At 32.1% G+C, this 17516-nt stretch overlaps 3 protein-coding genes across 6 annotated transcripts; 1 reads left to right on the forward strand and 2 right to left on the reverse strand.

Moving 5' to 3' along the window:
* Nucleotides 1-20: 20 nt before the first annotated feature.
* On the reverse strand, nucleotides 21-5935 carry Rpp30 (ribonuclease P protein subunit Rpp30). The gene is made up of 8 exons (XM_074130914.1): nucleotides 5661-5935; nucleotides 5461-5585; nucleotides 4219-4293; nucleotides 4077-4145; nucleotides 3777-3983; nucleotides 1317-1384; nucleotides 271-350; nucleotides 21-197 (listed from the first exon to the last, which is right to left on the reverse strand). Exons 1-8 carry the CDS (start codon nucleotides 5734-5736, stop codon nucleotides 97-99), a joined length of 801 nt encoding a protein of 266 aa, XP_073987015.1. The 5' UTR covers nucleotides 5737-5935; the 3' UTR covers nucleotides 21-96.
* A 31-nt stretch (nucleotides 5936-5966) lies between these two features.
* On the forward strand, nucleotides 5967-12421 carry APC4 (anaphase-promoting complex subunit 4). The gene is made up of 4 exons (XM_074130900.1): nucleotides 5967-6348; nucleotides 7881-8009; nucleotides 8168-8313; nucleotides 10544-12421. Exons 1-4 carry the CDS (start codon nucleotides 6240-6242, stop codon nucleotides 12356-12358), a joined length of 2199 nt encoding a protein of 732 aa, XP_073987001.1. The 5' UTR covers nucleotides 5967-6239; the 3' UTR covers nucleotides 12359-12421.
* LOC141455664 (uncharacterized) lies at nucleotides 8731-17511 on the reverse strand. Of its 4 annotated transcripts, XR_012459385.1 has the most exons (4): nucleotides 15603-15871; nucleotides 15107-15487; nucleotides 12418-12957; nucleotides 8731-9583 (listed from the first exon to the last, which is right to left on the reverse strand). XR_012459385.1 is itself a non-coding variant. In XM_074130913.1 (3 exons), exons 2-3 carry the CDS (start codon nucleotides 15431-15433, stop codon nucleotides 12478-12480), a joined length of 807 nt encoding a protein of 268 aa, XP_073987014.1. In that variant the 5' UTR covers nucleotides 15434-15487; nucleotides 17377-17511; the 3' UTR covers nucleotides 8731-12477. The 4 variants fall into 4 exon arrangements, 2 of the variants coding, with proteins under 2 accessions (XP_073987014.1, XP_073987012.1); XR_012459384.1 differs by having other exon boundaries at nucleotides 8731-9532; nucleotides 15107-15871; XM_074130913.1 differs by lacking the exon at nucleotides 15603-15871 and adding an exon at nucleotides 17377-17511 and having other exon boundaries at nucleotides 8731-12957.
* Nucleotides 17512-17516: the final 5 nt, after the last annotated feature.

Consider the following 17516-nt stretch of genomic DNA (forward strand, 5'->3'; position numbering starts at 1 on the left):
TATTTTACCAAGAATTAAAATCACAGTTTAATTTTCTTTATTCAAAATATAAAATTACAGTAATAGTCTAGAATTTGAAGAAATAATAACAGAAGATTATTCTTCGGTTTCCATTACTTCACTTTTTTCAAGATCAGAAGTCTTATTCTCATTTAATAGAGTAATTTTTAATATCGATTTGTTATGTCTTCTGTATTCTAAAAAAAAAAAACAGTTTAACTAAATTGCATACTCTAAGCAAATTCATTTAATTAATCATCATAAACATACTTGCATGAAATAACAACTGTTGCGAATTTGAAATTAATGCTTGTTTGGCTTTATTCTCATCAAATCCCAATAGGAAACAACTGTTCGAGTTAAGGCACACCTATATCAAGTGAAGTAACAAAATATTATGACTTCAATTTTAGATATTTCAGTGTCACATATGCAGCACGCTACATACAAGCCTGACTCACTCAACTCTGTTGGTCAAGGCAATATAAAACACCTCTTCGCGATCCGTTACTAAATTGCAGTATTTTTATATCTGGATTGGATCCAGATTGAATTTTTGGTGTACCCAAGTAGATTTGAATCTGGCCTTTTGGTTTATTACTAGGCATGGTAAACTCAAAAAATATATCTTGACAGAGGGAGGGACAATTTTTGTTAGCCTAATGCAGACTGAGGAAGAGAGGAAACTGTATCTTACTTTCAATCTGATTGCACTCAGATTAAGGATTGAGATCTTTGAGATGGGAACGGATTGATAAAGGATTGAGACCTTTGCCTTTACTAAAAACCCTGGAACCTGGGTTGTTCACTTACTTGATAATGGCACTTAGACTCTTCTGAAAATTCGTATATACACATTCTACTCATACAGGTAACTTTTTCTCGCATTATTTTTCTAGAAAAAAAAGTTTTATGCAGTTTTTGGGGAAGGGTTGAGAAGTCTTCTTTGTCAAGTTACATTTCTATTATCTTTAATTCAATTTCTACCAACTATAATGTTGGTAAGAATTAAATACGGCCCAAATATTGCGAGTATGAAGAATATTCATGAGTTAGAACAGAGAGAATAGTTGAAAAATTAAGTCTAAACGTTTACACCAGATTTGCTTTTCTTTATTTTCAAGAGGTTTCAACCCCTAACCCTCCCTGCGTATGCCTTTACATGTAGGCCAATTCGTGCAAAAACATTTTCTCGAACTCAAAGGACTTCAAAATAGATATTTCTGGTAAAAATCTAAATCTGCTCCATCACAACAGCTTTTCTTAAGAGTGGTCGGAGAAAGTAAAAATATCAAACTGTAGATTATAAAGGATACAAGTTAATAACATCATAAGGAGAGCGAAGCAACTTGGCCTTCCCTGTACCACTTGTAATCACGATATTCTGAAAAAAAGAACTATTGTTAACAGATGTCGCGACTAGACTTATTAAAAGAAAGTAAGAGGGAAGAATCGAATAGAAGTACAGCAATTAGATGCAGTAATAAGATGTTGCAGAGTAGGGCCTTTACTCGAGGAAGGTGTTTTAATGTTAACAGAGTAGTATGAGCTTCAAAGTAATATCCAAAGGCAAGGAACCATAAGAAAGGACTAAAGCAACTTTGGCAAATAGAATCATGAAGCAAATTTTACCAAGCAAATTCTCGAGTTAAGAATAAGTGAATTAATATAAGTTGGGACAAGTGGAGATTGACAAAGACTCAAGAAAGAAAAGAAGAAGCAAACCAACTTAGTTTATAAATAAATGTAAAGAAAATTTGAATTTAAACAAAACTGTTAGGCCGACATTGAAAAATCGGAAACTGAGATAACGCATCAGACATTAGCACTTTCCACACCCCCATTTTTTCTTTCTCGGAATTTTGGAACTACTCAAGATAAAAACCTGAAGTATCCAGCATATGAAGTTACGTCAATTGAAGTTTCCTTAATTGAATGTTCCTAGAAAAATTTGCTAATAAAAATTGTAGATGGCTGTGTAAATAAATATTTAAAAAAAATGAAGAAAGAAAAATTATCTTGGTACTTTCAGCGAATTCGTTTTGAAATAGTATTATACCTCATAAACACACTAAAAGCCTCTCAAACAGAGTCGGCATCGCTTCTAAAAGAATTTTCTAGGACAAATTTTAAAAATTTGCTGCAAAAATTTACCTCAATTCGTTGTGCAAAAATTTACATCAATTTGTTGTGAACATTTACAAAATTGCATAGGAGAAATAAACTTTGTTGTGCTCATGTGAACGTTTTACAGGAAGTTTAAGAATTTTTGTTTGAAAAAAGAAAACAAATTTCTAAGCTGGATGTTTTTCAGCGTTACGATTTTTTGACAATCATCCTTATACGACAACTGGCCTACCCGACAGTTTTAATAATTAATTGACAATTGAATAAACAACGCCTGCTTTACACCGCAACACTTTATATTATTGAGCTGAGGAATGTTCATTTTCTTCTCCAGGCAAATGTAGGAGGGAAATAAAAATAAAAGGAACATATTCGCTGTGTATATGTACAGTGGAACCTCGCATAACGAGCACCTCGCTTAACGAGTAATTCGCATAACGAGTAAAACAAATTGATTCTTATAGCGAGCGATGTTTCGCATAACGATAGTTTTCTAATGACATTTCGCTGACTGCGCAGTTTTCGCTGACTCATCGAAAACTGCGCATTCTTCGATTAGTCATTCCTGTTTACGCATATGCGTTTCATATTCTCCACGTATCTAATGCACTGATACAGTCGAAACCGAACTTCACCGAATGAGTGGTGTATAGGGAAAGTCCATATAGTGACATTTGTGTTTAAATATTGTAACGAAGTTGACCTGGGCAGAGAAGAAAGGCTTAGATTGTTCTAGGGGTTGAACGATCAAAGTGAAAATTTTCACTGATCTCCGTACGAAAACTCCAGGATCGTCAACAGACGAAAAAGAATTTAAAGCAAGCCGTGGGTGGTTTGAAAAATTCAAAAAAGAACCGGCATTCACAGCGTTATGAGGCACGGTGAAGCAGCAAGTTCCGATAAGAAGGCAGCTGAGAACTACGTCAGCGACTTCAAAAAACTTTTGATTTCCGAGGGTTACTTGCCACAACAAATTTTTACCTGTGACGAGACAGGTCTCTTTTGGAAGAAAATGCCCAAGCGAACCTACATAACAGAAGAAGAAAAAGCATTACCCGGCCACAAGACCATGAAAGATCGCCTCACGTTGCTGTTTTGTGCTAATGCAAGCGGTGACTTGAAAATTAAACCATTGCTGGTGTATCATTCGGAAACTCCACGAGCCTTTAAGAAATGCAACATCCACAAGAACAAACTAAATGTAATGTGGAAAGCCAATAACAAGGCTTGGGTGACACGTGACATTTTTGTTGAATAGGGTTTATAATTAAAAAGGATTAATTATGAATGTACATATTTATCTCAATTAATATATGTAATTTATATTATATTACATCATATGTACATATGTATATAATTTTTTCGAAATAAATGTTATAAAAAAAAATTTTATCAATATTTTTTTTGCATGGAACCAATTATCCCCTTTTATTTTAATTTAAATGAAAAAAATTGTTTCGCTTAACGAGTAAGGTTCTGGAACGAATTATGCTCGTTAAGCGAGGTTCGACTGTACATACATACATATTACAAGTATTATGTCCTTACATAGGTGAGAATTCTACTTCAAAAATTTGTAATATTGTAAAGTTCCTCATACTTCGACCCAATTGGAAATAAATCTACCTTTCTCTACAACCAGTTAATACCTTAGACTTCCCCATCGTATGAAACATATGAGCTGTTTGAATTATATATTTTCTTGAAGAAGAATCAGAAATTATTGGTCCATACTGTAATTCAAAAAATATATTTTTCTGTATAGCAGCTTTGTATAATTTCCTGGATATAGTCCATTGTGGTTTACATTGAGTTTCAAAACTAATCATGTCAATGTCGTTACTTAAACAGCAAGCCTACAAATAAATTTTTTAAAAAGTTTTTAAGTGTGGCACATTTTTGATAATTAAAAAAAAAAATCATAGGTTTAAACTGTAATAAGTAATTACTTGAAGGGAGCCCTGATTTGTTGGCGAAACAGCAATTATGTCATATTTCTTGAAATTAGGCGATTGTATCTACAAAATAATGGATTTTCATTAACGAACAAGCAAACAAAACATAATTTTCATTTATGTTTTAGATACTTACAATTTTATGCAATATATTTCCATCTGAAATACTAACGGTAAATCTGTTTAGTGCCACAATTTTATCTTTATATTCCTGCATAAAAATGACGAATGAATTTACTTAAATAATGCCAACCAAAACAATAATAATCATTACATAAAAATGAAAATGCTTTTTGGCAATGACCAGTTTGTCTTTTGCCAGAATTTTTACTCTTCTCTACATTTCCGGGGACAGTTGGCTCTTCATCAGGAACTTCTCTAGGAGTCTATGAGTAAAACATAGATTTCGTTTTATTCTTGTACTTCCCTATTGAAGGGGAGACGTTGGTTCATTCTCGTCATACTGATCACAATAACAATTATAATTACAAAATCACTAGCAAATGGAGTTCAAAATTACTTATTCAGAAAGAATGTTCCATTTTTTTATGGCCTTCCCTTTAATCAAAAAAATAAACCATTAGGAAATTTTAATTTTTCTGATCTGTTTCAACAAATAGTACGAAAAATTCAATTTCAGAAGACTTCACGATCTCCTAATTTTAAATGCCTTCCAAAACTATAAAAAAGAATTCTCAAAACAACACAAAATTCTCACAAAGACATACCATTTACTAATTATCTTACGTATGTACATATGTATAAACCCCCTTCGCACAAAACCGCTTCTTAAGACTCATCTCTAATCTTCGAATTGATTATCCAGCTCTAACAAGATCAATAAATATTATTTGAAACTCAAAGAACCGATTGGCAAAAATAACTCTGATTAGACCCTTTAAACCCAACTGTAATACAAGTGAGTTCATACAATACAATTTCAAATGGAGACTCCTCTACTCTATAGCGAAATCTCTGCCTTTCCCTAAAGTAGAATAGATTCTTATGAAATTTTCCTATGGAATTGCGTTAAAGCCTATTAATAATTTAAGGGCTATCGATTTAGGGCAGTCTTTAAAGTAAATTATTAAAGCGCTAGTAGATGTTATCTTGTTAAATTAGAAATTCTACAAGCAAAAACAGTAAGAGAAAAGTGGGCTAATTTTGCCTTTGTTAAGTGGAGATATTGTGTATTGAGACTGAAGTTCCGTTAAATATAGTAGTTCTCCAAAAGGACCCTAAAAAATTAACAACAGTCTAAAATGCTAAATTTAAAATGTATCATTCACTAACTATTGTGATAACTACTCATAAAAATAGAAAAATCTTCATACAAAGAAATTTTAATAAAATTGCAAATCAACCCTTGAGCACACACCTCTGGAATCAAAATATTTACTGGAGATGGCACTATGTCTTCCTTCTTTTCGCTTTTTTTTTTCTTGACATCATCAATACATGTAGCATCAATGACTTGATTAACCGCTACAGTTCTTATGTTATCTAGAGGAAGAAAATTTGAATGACTATTTATTTAGCTAAGACGGATGATTGATTAGGTGCAAATTGTATACTTACAATCACATAAACTTTTCCAAACGTCATCTTCATTTGATAATTCTATGTTTAAGTCAAAAAATGCTTTATAATCCATGTTTCCATTACTATAATAAAATTACCCTGATTTTTAGTTTAGTACACCACAACATGGCAATTTGCTTAGACTGTAACTCTAGCTGCGATAATACAACTAGTAATTTGACTGAAATCTTCTGTATCATCAACTCTCTTCACTAAGATTACACACGTATAACGTTAAACTCATCCCGCTTCATCAACAACCCAAGCTCTCATTGAAACCTCCAATTTGTTACATTCTTTCGGCAAAGGTTAGAATCATGTTTCGGCAAAACGCAAAAGACATGGAAATGGTTAACATCTCAAGCGGATATTGTTTATAGTGATTTGATTGTGGGTTTTCGTATTCAGAGTTGCGTGCAACCGAAGTAGGGTGCCTCTTTTATTCGCATGAAAAGTTCATCTCATCCAGATAATTCAAACATATTTTAAGTTGTTTGCAGAAGCAGTTTCGAAATATTTACATATTTATCTGTCAGTATTATTTTGAATCATTTGTAAAGTTTAATTGCAAATAAGATGACTTCCAATGGAATGAGGCAATTAGAAGAGCGCCACATGGCTACCAAAGTGGATATAATGATTTGGTCAAACAAAATGGATCTTTTGGCTCTTTCTAATTCTAAAGGTATGTTTAAGAAGTCGCGTTAATTTGTATACCTATGTACGTTTAAGGTGTAGAGTGCTTAGGCTGTAGGTATACTTTCAGAGTTTTGTTTGAATATATTGATAAAGGCTACTTGTAAAACTACTACTGGCTGCTTACTCACTTCTTTGGACGATGACCATTGTTATCTTTCATTTTACTTGGGTTTAGTTTACCATTCACTCAATCAAAATTTCTGCTAAAAATAATCGTAACAGAAGAACCTCATAAAAAAGTGGTAACTGATATTCTATCTCTATCATATTAAAATTACAAGATTACAAGGTTCAACTATTACTCGTTTGCAGAACTGATCCTTCATTACTAAATAAAAGCATATAAATATTCTCTTTCATTGTAAAATTATTTAATTAGGAAGTTTGTGTAAAACTAAATTTGTTTGTTTGGAACTGTGGTAAATTGGTGCAAGTCTCTGAAAAAATTGTATTTCTCAACTTGCTCACCTCCAAGCCTAAAAGTTTGGCATATAGTCGAGTTCCCAGAACCTGTAATCGCATACCATAATGCGAAACATAAGAGAAAAAAAGAAAAGTATTTGGAAGCAACTCTCATAAGCAGTCGTTAATTCTGATTTGCCTTTAAATACAGAATTTCTAATCATCATCAATGCTTGCTTACCAAAATACCATAAAAATTGAAGCTTATAGTTATATAAATGTAATAATAAAATAAATATTGAGATTTAGCATAATAGATTTGAAACTTGTTAAGCAATTATTTAGTTTTAATCATTGCCTTCGCTTCTTAATTATAAAAAGATTGTAATCATGACCGTATTGGCGCACAATTGCCGAACGGTCGGAGGCGAGGCCCGCAAAGCTAAGATGTATTATAGTTGTGGAATCGATTCCCGGATTTATGCCATTGATTTTAAATGTAGTCTGGGAAAGTTCAAGATTTCTGAATAACTGAGTAGTTCAAATGTTCCTGAGGCTCGCATCTTTTTTTTTCTTTACCGTTTCAATCAAGCTAAATTATTGTATTAAAATGTTCAATTCAATTATAATATTTCTATAGACTCATACACAAATTAATTAAAATCTTACTGCACAAGCGAATCCAGGCTAGGCCTGGCAGTAGGGGGGTGTTTTAGCCGGTAGGCCGCGAGGGAGTCCGGCACAATTTGCGTAACCTGCATTTCACCCCTCTTTAAAAAATAAATAAATATTAAAATCAAGAAGAAAAAGGAAAACACTAATGGGTTTCTGCCATAAAATTGTTCGGCACTGGTGTCTGTTTGCTTTTTTAACACTACCAAATAAAATCTTTTAGAGGTAGGTGAATGTTTCGTACTAAAATCATTCTTTATGTGTTTTCTCTTCTACTTGGGCTCGAAGAAACGTAGGCTAGAAAGTTATAATACTTTCACTTTACTCAAGTAATAATTTTGTGATCTTTGAGGTTCGTTTTCTTAAAATTGTTCAAAATCATTTTGATTCAATGTTCAAGTTTAAGAAAACTAGTTAAATCTTTTTCGCTTGTTGTTTTTTTAGGAGAAGTAGCGCTACATAGACTAAGCTGGCAGAAAGTGTGGTCATTGTCTCCCCCTGCGGAAGATGTAATTGTCAAAGGAATAGCTTGGAGACCGGATGGAAAAGTCATAGCAATCGGATACAGCAATAGTAGGTACAATATTTTATCATATATTTTGTAATTTCATAAATTGGTGGAAAGTTGGCCAACCAATTTTCATTAGGAGAGAAATAAATGAATCAATAAGAAAAATGTCAGTAATACATTGTTACTCGCTTAAGTTTATGTGTCGAATATTTATTTACAGATCTTTTAATACTAGTAGACGTAGAAAACAAAGAAACAACTCATAAAACAAATTATGGAGAGAATAACGAACAGGTAATTTCTTACATCTGTTGGTTGGAAGATGGAAATGCTGTTAATTCAAGTTCTAACCATAATTTTATAAAAGTAAGTGCAAATATTTTAAACATCATTAACATTTATTTATAACAGCAGTTGATTGGGAAAGTAAAGCTATTAAAAGCGACTAAAATCAGAATTTCATAAAAAGGCGGATGCGGTGTGGACTGTTCATTGACCGAAAATTTGTATTTCTTCTTCTGATTGTCAAATATTGAATGATGGGGTTTATATTTGCTAGAATTCCTTCACTAAATAAACTTTAATCATGGAGTATTGTTACTCACACAATAACGTGCTAGAGAAGACCATAAATTAATGGAAACGGCATATAATTAGAATTAATTTATTAACCGAACCCTAGCTATTTTTTTAATGTAATGTAGGTATTAATTTTAGGCCCATTTTTTTAACGAGACTGCTTGGAGTTGGAAAATTACAATATTAAAAAAAAAAATTAATAAATAAATAGATAAAAAAAACTTTATTATAAAATTATTACATTCATATATAATTATATTTATATATACACTATAATAAAATACAACAAAAATAAATAATTAAATAATAATAGTAATATGGTTAAAACTTTTTAAATTTAATTTGCTACCTTTATTTGCACGATCAATATTCGCTCCCACTGGATCATTAAATTGCTACATTCCGTACAATATTTTTTTATTCTGTCAACTTTTTGGTCGAAACCTCTGCAAATTTTTTATTTTCATTAACATTCTATACCCACATTTATCAGTTAAAATACTTTTTCGAAAAATATCTTCATCACAACCTTTATTTCAAAACACGCCTTATACGATGGAAAATAAATTATTGGTTTTGGACAGTAACATATCTTAATTTTTGAACTCATTAGTTCTTTTAATCTATGTTTTGATTTTCTGATTACATATTGAGACGGGTTCGCCTACAAGTAGGAGCATTTTAAATGAAAAAGGAAGGGTGGACTCGATTTTTCGAAGACCATGATATGAATTTAATCTTTAAAATTATTATTGGGTGGGGAGGGGGGAATATCAGTTTTATAAAGGAAGTACTCTTAGAAAGTAAGACCTTAGATTTGTTTTTGGCACTTTTAAGGCGGCTACGAAAACCTCTGTCCAAGCATTGTAGAGACCAAGAAAGGGCCAAATAGGACTAAATATTAGTCGTAGCCGTCAGTTTTTTTTTGTTTTTTTTCCTATGTAGGTCTGCTTCTTAATGTTTGTTGATCGATCCATTTGGCCATATCTCCAGTTTCGGTCGATTACTAGAATGAAGCAAGCTTAATTTAGATCCAATCACTCTTATTAACCGTAACCTTTAGGCAGAAATAGGTTATTAGAAATGTAGCTCTTCAAATATGAAAATAATTAAAAAAATTTACATTCAAAAATTTCGAATACAAAATTAAGGAAAACCTATTAAGCACTACAACATTGATGGTACAGAAATCAAACAACATTTTTAAATAGAACAGATGGCTGAATAAAATTAGCAATAAATTTAGATAGTTTTTTCCCAGTATTCTTTTTTGGCTGTTTTCATTTCTTTAAACACTAAAATAAGTATGATATATAAACTTTATTGCAAAAGCTATCTATCATACGTGTAAATCATAAACATAAAAAAAACATGTAAATACGATAACATTTTCCAGATTTCCTTTAAAAGCTTAATGTTACATATCTGTAGTTAAAAAACAAAAGTCTGGATTAAAAATGCCTGAAACTAATGACATTGAACAACCTATTACAAATAATCTCAAACACTGAAAATGTGGTTAGGTCCGTTGTCCTGGAGAGTATCTTTGATTTTATCCCTTCGTAGCATGCATGTTTATCGTATTTCTTACCAATTTCAGACTTTCATCATCAGAGGTAGATAAATGTAGAGGATTCGACTTATGTTTTCTTCTACACAAAACTGATTTATCTACCTCTGACGACCAATGAAAATCCTAAACTCGCCACGGTTACGGTAAATGTGCGTGCTCAGACGGATACAAAAAAAAAAGCTTTATCACTTTTTCGGTAATTTTATTGTAAATCGAGTCTGCGGCCCCAAGGATCTCTTAATACTTGAGGTTTGCTTTCTAATGCCTTTAAAACCAAAAATTCAATGATAATTTAAAAGTTAATAAAAACGAATGTAAAAATATGCCCCTTAATTGCTTGTTGGTGTGAGTATCGTTAAAATTTATATATTAAATTTACAATCTATAATTTATCTGCTTATAACGTAATTATCTAAGTTTATCCAACAATATTTTTGTTTACAGGGAAGAGAACGTAATTACTTGCCAAAACTGCTACCAATTTCAAGAACATTTGGCTCAATCAGTGACGAATCAAATGAAGTATTGGAAGATACCAAGAAAATAATCGATCAGAAGAATCTTAATTTGTTGATTGTTGGTTTAAATAGTGGAGAACTCTATATTAATATTTTTGGTTTATTTGAATGTGGAATTGTTGAATTACCTGAAGAATTTAAATTTAATTCTAAGATGCTTGGAGTGGAGATTAGCGCGGATTTAAAAACTATGTTCATAACAGTTGCATCAGAAGGAAAATTAAAATTAGTCATTTATGATATCTCGGTGTTATCCTCATACAGTAGGGAAATTCATGCTTTGGCATATAAATATGGACAATTTATGAGCCTTGTGGACTATTTAGACAATACTATGCATTCTATTAGTGAAGCTTATGAGAACATGTTACTTTTAGAAATGGAATCCAAACTATCTCAGTATGCAGATTCAATGCCTGAGGGAACTGTTTCAGCTGATTTCTTAGATCTGCTAATGTTTGGTACACAAACGGATGCGCTAGAGACATTTTTATTACATGATCTAACAGATAAAGGTATTAAAAAACTAGGACATTCCATTGAATTAAGTCATACTAATATTCAGAAACTTATTCTTAAACATTTACAAGCTGTGGGACAAAATATAGCGTATCATTTATCAGAACTGAGAGGTATGGCTCGTTTAACAGAGTGTTTTAAGTTGCTTGGTGTAGATGAAACTGTGGTTGCAAAAAGTTTTACAGAAGCTGGTGCTTTTCTTGTAAAAGCAAATGAAGTAATTTTAGTTATTGATGAATCTGTTAAGAAATATAAGGCGCTTTTTAAGTGGCTGTATGAAGTAATTTTGAGATTGAGTGACGAAAGAATACCAGATCTTAATTTATTTGGTGCTAGTGAGCAAGATATAGCATTCATAGCAGACTATTTGTACAATTTAGAAGGAAATACAGGAACAGATAGAAAAAAACATTGTTATTTAGATCATTTAGGCCAATACTTAGCAGACCAAGATTTAAGCAATCCAATTCCAAGTACGAAGAATCCTTGGGAAAATTTTATGAAAATGAATCCCTGTATAATGAATAACCCGTCAATTATACAAAGATATGAAAACTTATCATTAGTACAACAGTATAAAAGACTAAGGCAAATTTTAAGTGATACTTTCAAACCTCCACAGAAAGTTATACGAGAAAGAATATCTTTGTCCTCAGTGGTAGACATTTCCCAAGTAGAAGAGACTCCTAAAGTATCAATGAAACACATAATGGAAAACAACAAATTACTAATTGGTATTATTCCCAAAAAGAATACCACTGCCTTCCTATACATGGCCATCTTTGTCAAGGAAAATAATATATTAAAAAGCGAAATTTTTTTTAAGTCAAGGGATTCTAATGTTGGCTTGAAAACTGTTGACTTACAAGTATACACAAGTGAAATAATGTCTGTACTTTTAGAACAGCCTGGAGAAGAAAGATGTGCTATATTTGTTCAGTTTCCGTTGAAATCTCTCCATGATACAGCAGTTGATAACAAAGAGCCAACAAGATATGTAGATGCTTGTAGTTTGTTAATGGAACCGGGCGCTTTGCGGCCAATCGATAACATGGTCGCCTGTAAACTTGCAGTAAGCGGAGTTCGAAAAGTGGCCGTACTCCTTTCAGAAAATATGCACAAAGTAAGAACTTATGAAATGGAAGTGGAAGAAGACGAAGAGGAAGAGGACATGGAAACTACTAGAGAAAGTGATAACAGTTCCTTGCAACAGAGTATTTAATTGTGATTAAATCACTATATTAAAAATTAATAATAAATTATATTTTTGTATTATTTTACCTTATTTTTATTGTTTTCACTTAACCTGTTGGACACCCTATGAAGTAAATTAACTACTCTCTACTGATGTATTTGAAGCCCATTATTGCATAGGGATGTTTGCACTTCAGGTATAATGAATTCTTCATCTGGAGCACCTTCAGATATATCTACAGTTAACGGAGGTGGTTCATTTGATGAGGAATCCGTAGAGATTTGTGAGAAAACACTTGAGCAATCTCCTTCGGATTGATTGTATTCGTTGTTTTCACCATCCATCTCTTGAATTTGTAACAAGCTCTTTTGTATCATAATTTTTAACCATTTTTTGTTTCTCTTATCAACTACATTTCTCAAAACTGTTGCAACATAGTCTCCAAAAATTTGATCTTCATCCATTTTAGAATCCAAAATTTTTTCACATTTTTCCAATAACTCTGCCTCTTTATTCTTTCTCGCTGATCGTTCAGTCTGTTTTCTTTGAATAGTAGTCTCAGGCATTATAATTGAATCGAAAGATAAATTTCCCTCCTGTTCCTGCATATCCATCATGTTTTGCGGCTGAAAATGAAAATTAATAAATTACTAATTCTGTAGAAAAAGATTATATCATGAGAAGATAACAAGCTCTTTTGAAAAAGTAAAGTCCAGCCAGGAGATAGTTTTTAGAGAGTACTTCACCAATTAACATTTCAGTTTTCCCTTCATAACATGTAACGAGATAATAACACTTTCGCAGTGTAGTCTTTGCCCTCCACCAGGTTTACGAGGAAGTAAGTACTTACAGTAGTAAAAAGTGCAATAAGTGGAAGAGAATTAATAAGTGCTTCAAGGACTATTGAGTTCTCATTTCCTGAATTGGTGCCGAGAACGAAAATTAAGCCTTATCAGGAAGACCTAATAGATAACAGTAGGAAAAATGTACTCATGGTACTACTGAAACAAATGAGCGTCCTGCCTCATCTGGACTTAATGATTTTCTCTGGCAACCTGCAAGAGTGATTTGACTATAGAGCGTTTAAGTCTTGTTCACCAGAAAGTTCCCTTCCTAATATTAAGAATTTCCATTTCCTGAGACAATCCATACAGGGAAATGCATCGTCAATGGTATCAGGCTATGCCTTGGACGAAGAGAATTATCCCCTGGCATACTATACCCTAAGGAAGAGATACCAAAATAAAAAAGGCTGGCAGAGATGTCTCCAAAAATTTTTTTATTACTCTTGTTCTAGCAATTCCTTCCAAGAAAATCTTTATCGAATCCTATAACTCATGAAATGAGCTTCAGTGCTCTCGAAAATGTAGTTCTTTAAAATGCAGTTAACACAAAAAAAAAGCCTCCACCCCGGACGCGAAGGGCCTTCGAAGATAGCAAGCGGTTAATCAATTTTCTTCTTTCGCATGACTGATAGAGTTCGTATCTGCTCTTGGGCGAGTAGCTGATGTGATGGCTCACGAGGAAAGAAATCTCGCCAAATGTAAAATCTCCCAGATCTACCGATTCAAGATTTCCAACCTATTCAAAAAGTTAGACTACTGAAAAACTGCATGGCTTGGCCATAGGAACGCCAGATAAGGCCATTTCTTACGTCTTTCAAAAGCCAGAATAAAACTGATACGAAGAATTCACAGGCAAGTCCATCCACCACAAAGAGTGTATGGCAACCGCTTGTGCCTCCTTACTTCTAGCGTCCAATGAAAAATAAAAATTAGAATTAGAGAATCCCCTCCCCCGAACCTACATTAAGTTCGGGAGCAAGGATCCTGAATATCTTCAAGTTCAGTTGAACGAACTATCGTTCCTCGGACAGTATGAGACAGGAATGACTTATGAACCAGGAGCAGGCCAATCTTCTACGGAACGCAGGGGCGGTGAAAGTCTCCGTAGACTTTGTTAGTATTTGCAAATGGTAAATTCCATTTTTGCTTTAGAGCAAAACTCAAATTGGGAAACCAAAATTTCCTTGTCAATCAGATCGATTAGCCGTCATCCAATCCAGGACCCAGATTACAAAGTGAGCACTGAATTCTTGTGATGTTTAACTTTTGTTAGGAGGACAGAACACCCTTGCCATATTTAAGTAGTATGGATAGTTGGACTGCCACGTTCTGGAGATCATCTGTTCAGGCAGGAGCAGGCTGTTAATGAAGGAGCAGCGGATAAGAATGGCTACGCCACCAAATTATCACCTAGGCTTTAAAAAAAATATTTAACTTCTGGAAATGATACTGAGTGTTGACATCTGAAAGATGAGTAAAGTTCAGAAAGAAACAATATGGAATGTTTTATTGTATGTGATGACTGAAACTATAATTAACCGTTTAATACCTGTTATTTCAATATAATTAATCATGAGGTTTTTATCAAATTTTAAAATTGTTTTAATTGTAAGTTGGTAACACTGTGATTATTTTCCCACAAAGTAACCAATTTATTTTCAATTTAGATGAACTTTCAATTCCTGCTATTAGCAGAAAAATGATTACTTCATTTTGTGTACAAAAACTAACTACATAAATAATGGATCTGAAACAAGTTTTTTCTGGATCCTTGCACCAATAGTATTCCATATAAATAAGTTAGTAGTATTATATTTACATTATAACATAACATTATCTACATTGTATCTAGTTTTTTTTTAAAATTAGATAAATGGTAGGTTTTAACAGTGTAGTTTCTAAAGTTAGTTTAAAAATTTTAAATAAATACCATAGTTTCGGTTCCGCTCAGATCCAAGAACTTCAAATAATTGAAAAATCCCCAGCTAGATACATAACTGTCATCTAATCCATTCATTTTTTTAATCTTTAATTTTTTCAATTCTTGAAAAAACTGGCCTTTCATATTGTGAATTTTCCTGTGGATTTCCTGAGGGGTGGTCCCAAAAACTGAGGCTATTTGCACTAGGGCATAATTTCTTTTATTTCTATCCTTATGGTCAGACCTTCTGAAATCCCACAGTATAGTATGACTTTGATAGAGTTCTATTAATTTATAAGTTTCTGATTTCGTCCACGTTCTAGTTGAAGGAGCCATCACAGAGGAAGAATTCCAAACAACTTTCTTTCTCTCTACACTTGGATGTAGAATCTATCAAAGTTATATTTGAAAATTTTAGTTAATAAGTAATATAAATTAAGAAATAGAGAGAAATACGTTCAATAAATTAAAAACGGTTATGTTATGAACTATGGGCACGACTAACACTAGAAATTCGAGCTGTCCATCGTCATTTAAGCATAAACTTCTTGACATTGATTCTGCAAGCTGTCAGTGAGCGCTGTCAATAGTTTGAACACTTCACGGCTTTAATCACTTTACTAAAATTAAATACACTAAAACTGGTGAAATTAACAATAACTGGTTTTAAAGCGTAGGCTTGTTATCTCAAGAACTAACTTACGTAAACCACTTATGAAAGTAGAACTTACAACTGTAATGGTGGCCTAACCTACTTAAGTTACTTTAGCAGGTGCTGTCATCTCGTGGCATTTTTTGGAATTAAATACTTTCACTATATAAAAAAATCAAATGAAATATATTTTTGCATCTATTAACAAATTAATATGATTTAAAAATTTTACTGATGAAATGATTTTTATCACAAAGTATACTATAATTCGTCTTACTAGATTTTTAGGTGAACGTTGTTTTAGTGAAGTTCAATCAGGATGTAAAAAAAGAAAGTTACTTTCCACTATGGATATTTTGTGATTCTCATAAATTTTTTTTCGTTAAGGAATAAATATGTTGGGTTGAGGTTCGGGCAACTGTTTGTTAATATTATTTTAATAACTAAATCGAGAAAGATTGTGTTTTTAAAAGCGTATTATCCACTGAAATATTTACACTGAACTATAAAATATTCTCTTGAATATTATTATTATCATATACTTTTATATATATAAAAAAAGGTGTTCCATTCATTATTACTTTATTAGCAAAAAAAAATCAACTCGTCAAAATGCTATTTTATTATTACGTTTGTCTTTATTGAATTCAAAAGAAACATAATACAGATTAAAAAATTAAAAGCCACCTATCATGATTTAACCGTCAGAGGAGTAAATGATTAATAAGAAATAAAAAACGTAATAGTTAATCTAGATTCCAGCTAGTGTATAAATAAATGCCAGTCAACCTCAAAGAATTACAATTTAATGGCAGTCTCCCATAAAAGATTAATTTTAAAGGCAAAATTAATATGAGGAACATTAATATAGTTTAAAGTAACAGAATCTTTTAACTTAGAAATATGTATCGTCATTATTTTATTAAAAAAACATAAGATATCCATGGTATAAAAAATCAATGGAGAGGGAATTCAAATCGTAATTTTTTCTTCATTCGTTCAATCGTCTTTACGTTATACTTGAATCTTTACGTTAGACCCAAGCTTTCACTAGTATAGTACTTTATGAATTAAATCGGCGGTCAGTAATTTATGATTCCACCAGTAATATCTATTAACTTTTTCATTAAAATAAACTTTTCGTACTGTCTTAGGATGGAATTGTGTTTCTATCGTAAAGAAATTGTAAGATGCACTGCAGCTGCATCACGGTTATTGTTGTAGCTTTAGCAGCTCTTATAAATATTGTAAGGACTTTATTTTCACTTTTTTTCCAGTTGATCCGGCAGGGAGCTATCTACTGTCGAACAAATTATATGTCATCTAAGAACTTGAAACTAAAACTTCACTATTAATACGTGTATCTGTAAGATAAAGTTATGTGAGTCATCACACCTTTTTTAAAAAAATTCCTTCTTATGAGATCTATATTTTAATGGGGGGGCCCTCAATGTTGTTTACTAAAGCTTCACTTTGATTTTTCGCGTTTGAGAAGAATAAGTTAAAATAACGATTCAAAGGCTGCGGCCACTCTTTTTAAATGTAAATTTTTAATGATTACGTATTATTTATATTTTTGTAATTATAAAGTTATGTAAAGAAAGTACATTAATTACTTAAAACTTACATTACTTATCTAAATTACACTTTTTCAAGTGACGAACATTATTATTTCCTTCTTTGTGCTCTTTAATCATTGCGTATTATGTTTTATTTTGGAATAATTAATACTTATAGTTTATAATCATAATAGCACCAGCTGTCATC

This window comes from Rhodnius prolixus, unplaced genomic scaffold, assembly GCF_049639745.1.
Source record: "Rhodnius prolixus isolate KJV_2025 unplaced genomic scaffold, Rpr scaffold_4, whole genome shotgun sequence".
Classification (NCBI taxonomy): domain Eukaryota; kingdom Metazoa; phylum Arthropoda; class Insecta; order Hemiptera; family Reduviidae; genus Rhodnius; species Rhodnius prolixus.

What these genes read in the sequence shown, in the direction of transcription:
- Rpp30 (XM_074130914.1), bottom strand. Translation starts at nt 5,736, where the DNA reads ATGGATTATAAAGCATTTTTTGACTTAAACATAGAATTATCAAATGAA. An exon ending in ATACGATGGGGAAGTCTAAG is followed by an intron (nt 1,385 to 3,776) that starts GTATTAACTGGT and finishes TCTTTTTTTCAG; the next exon opens with AATATCGTGATTACAAGTGG. An exon ending in CCTTATGATGTTATTAACTT is followed by an intron (nt 351 to 1,316) that starts GTATCCTTTATA and finishes TAACTCGAACAG; the next exon opens with TTGTTTCCTATTGGGATTTG.
- APC4 (XM_074130900.1), top strand. Translation starts at nt 6,240, where the DNA reads ATGACTTCCAATGGAATGAGGCAATTAGAAGAGCGCCACATGGCTACC. An exon ending in GGCTCTTTCTAATTCTAAAG is followed by an intron (nt 6,349 to 7,880) that starts GTATGTTTAAGA and finishes TTGTTTTTTTAG; the next exon opens with GAGAAGTAGCGCTACATAGA. An exon ending in AGCAATCGGATACAGCAATA is followed by an intron (nt 8,010 to 8,167) that starts GTAGGTACAATA and finishes ATTTATTTACAG; the next exon opens with ATCTTTTAATACTAGTAGAC.
- LOC141455664 (XM_074130913.1), bottom strand. Translation starts at nt 15,433, where the DNA reads ATGGCTCCTTCAACTAGAACGTGGACGAAATCAGAAACTTATAAATTA. An exon ending in TGAGCGGAACCGAAACTATG is followed by an intron (nt 12,958 to 15,106) that starts GTATTTATTTAA and finishes TTTCATTTTCAG; the next exon opens with CCGCAAAACATGATGGATAT.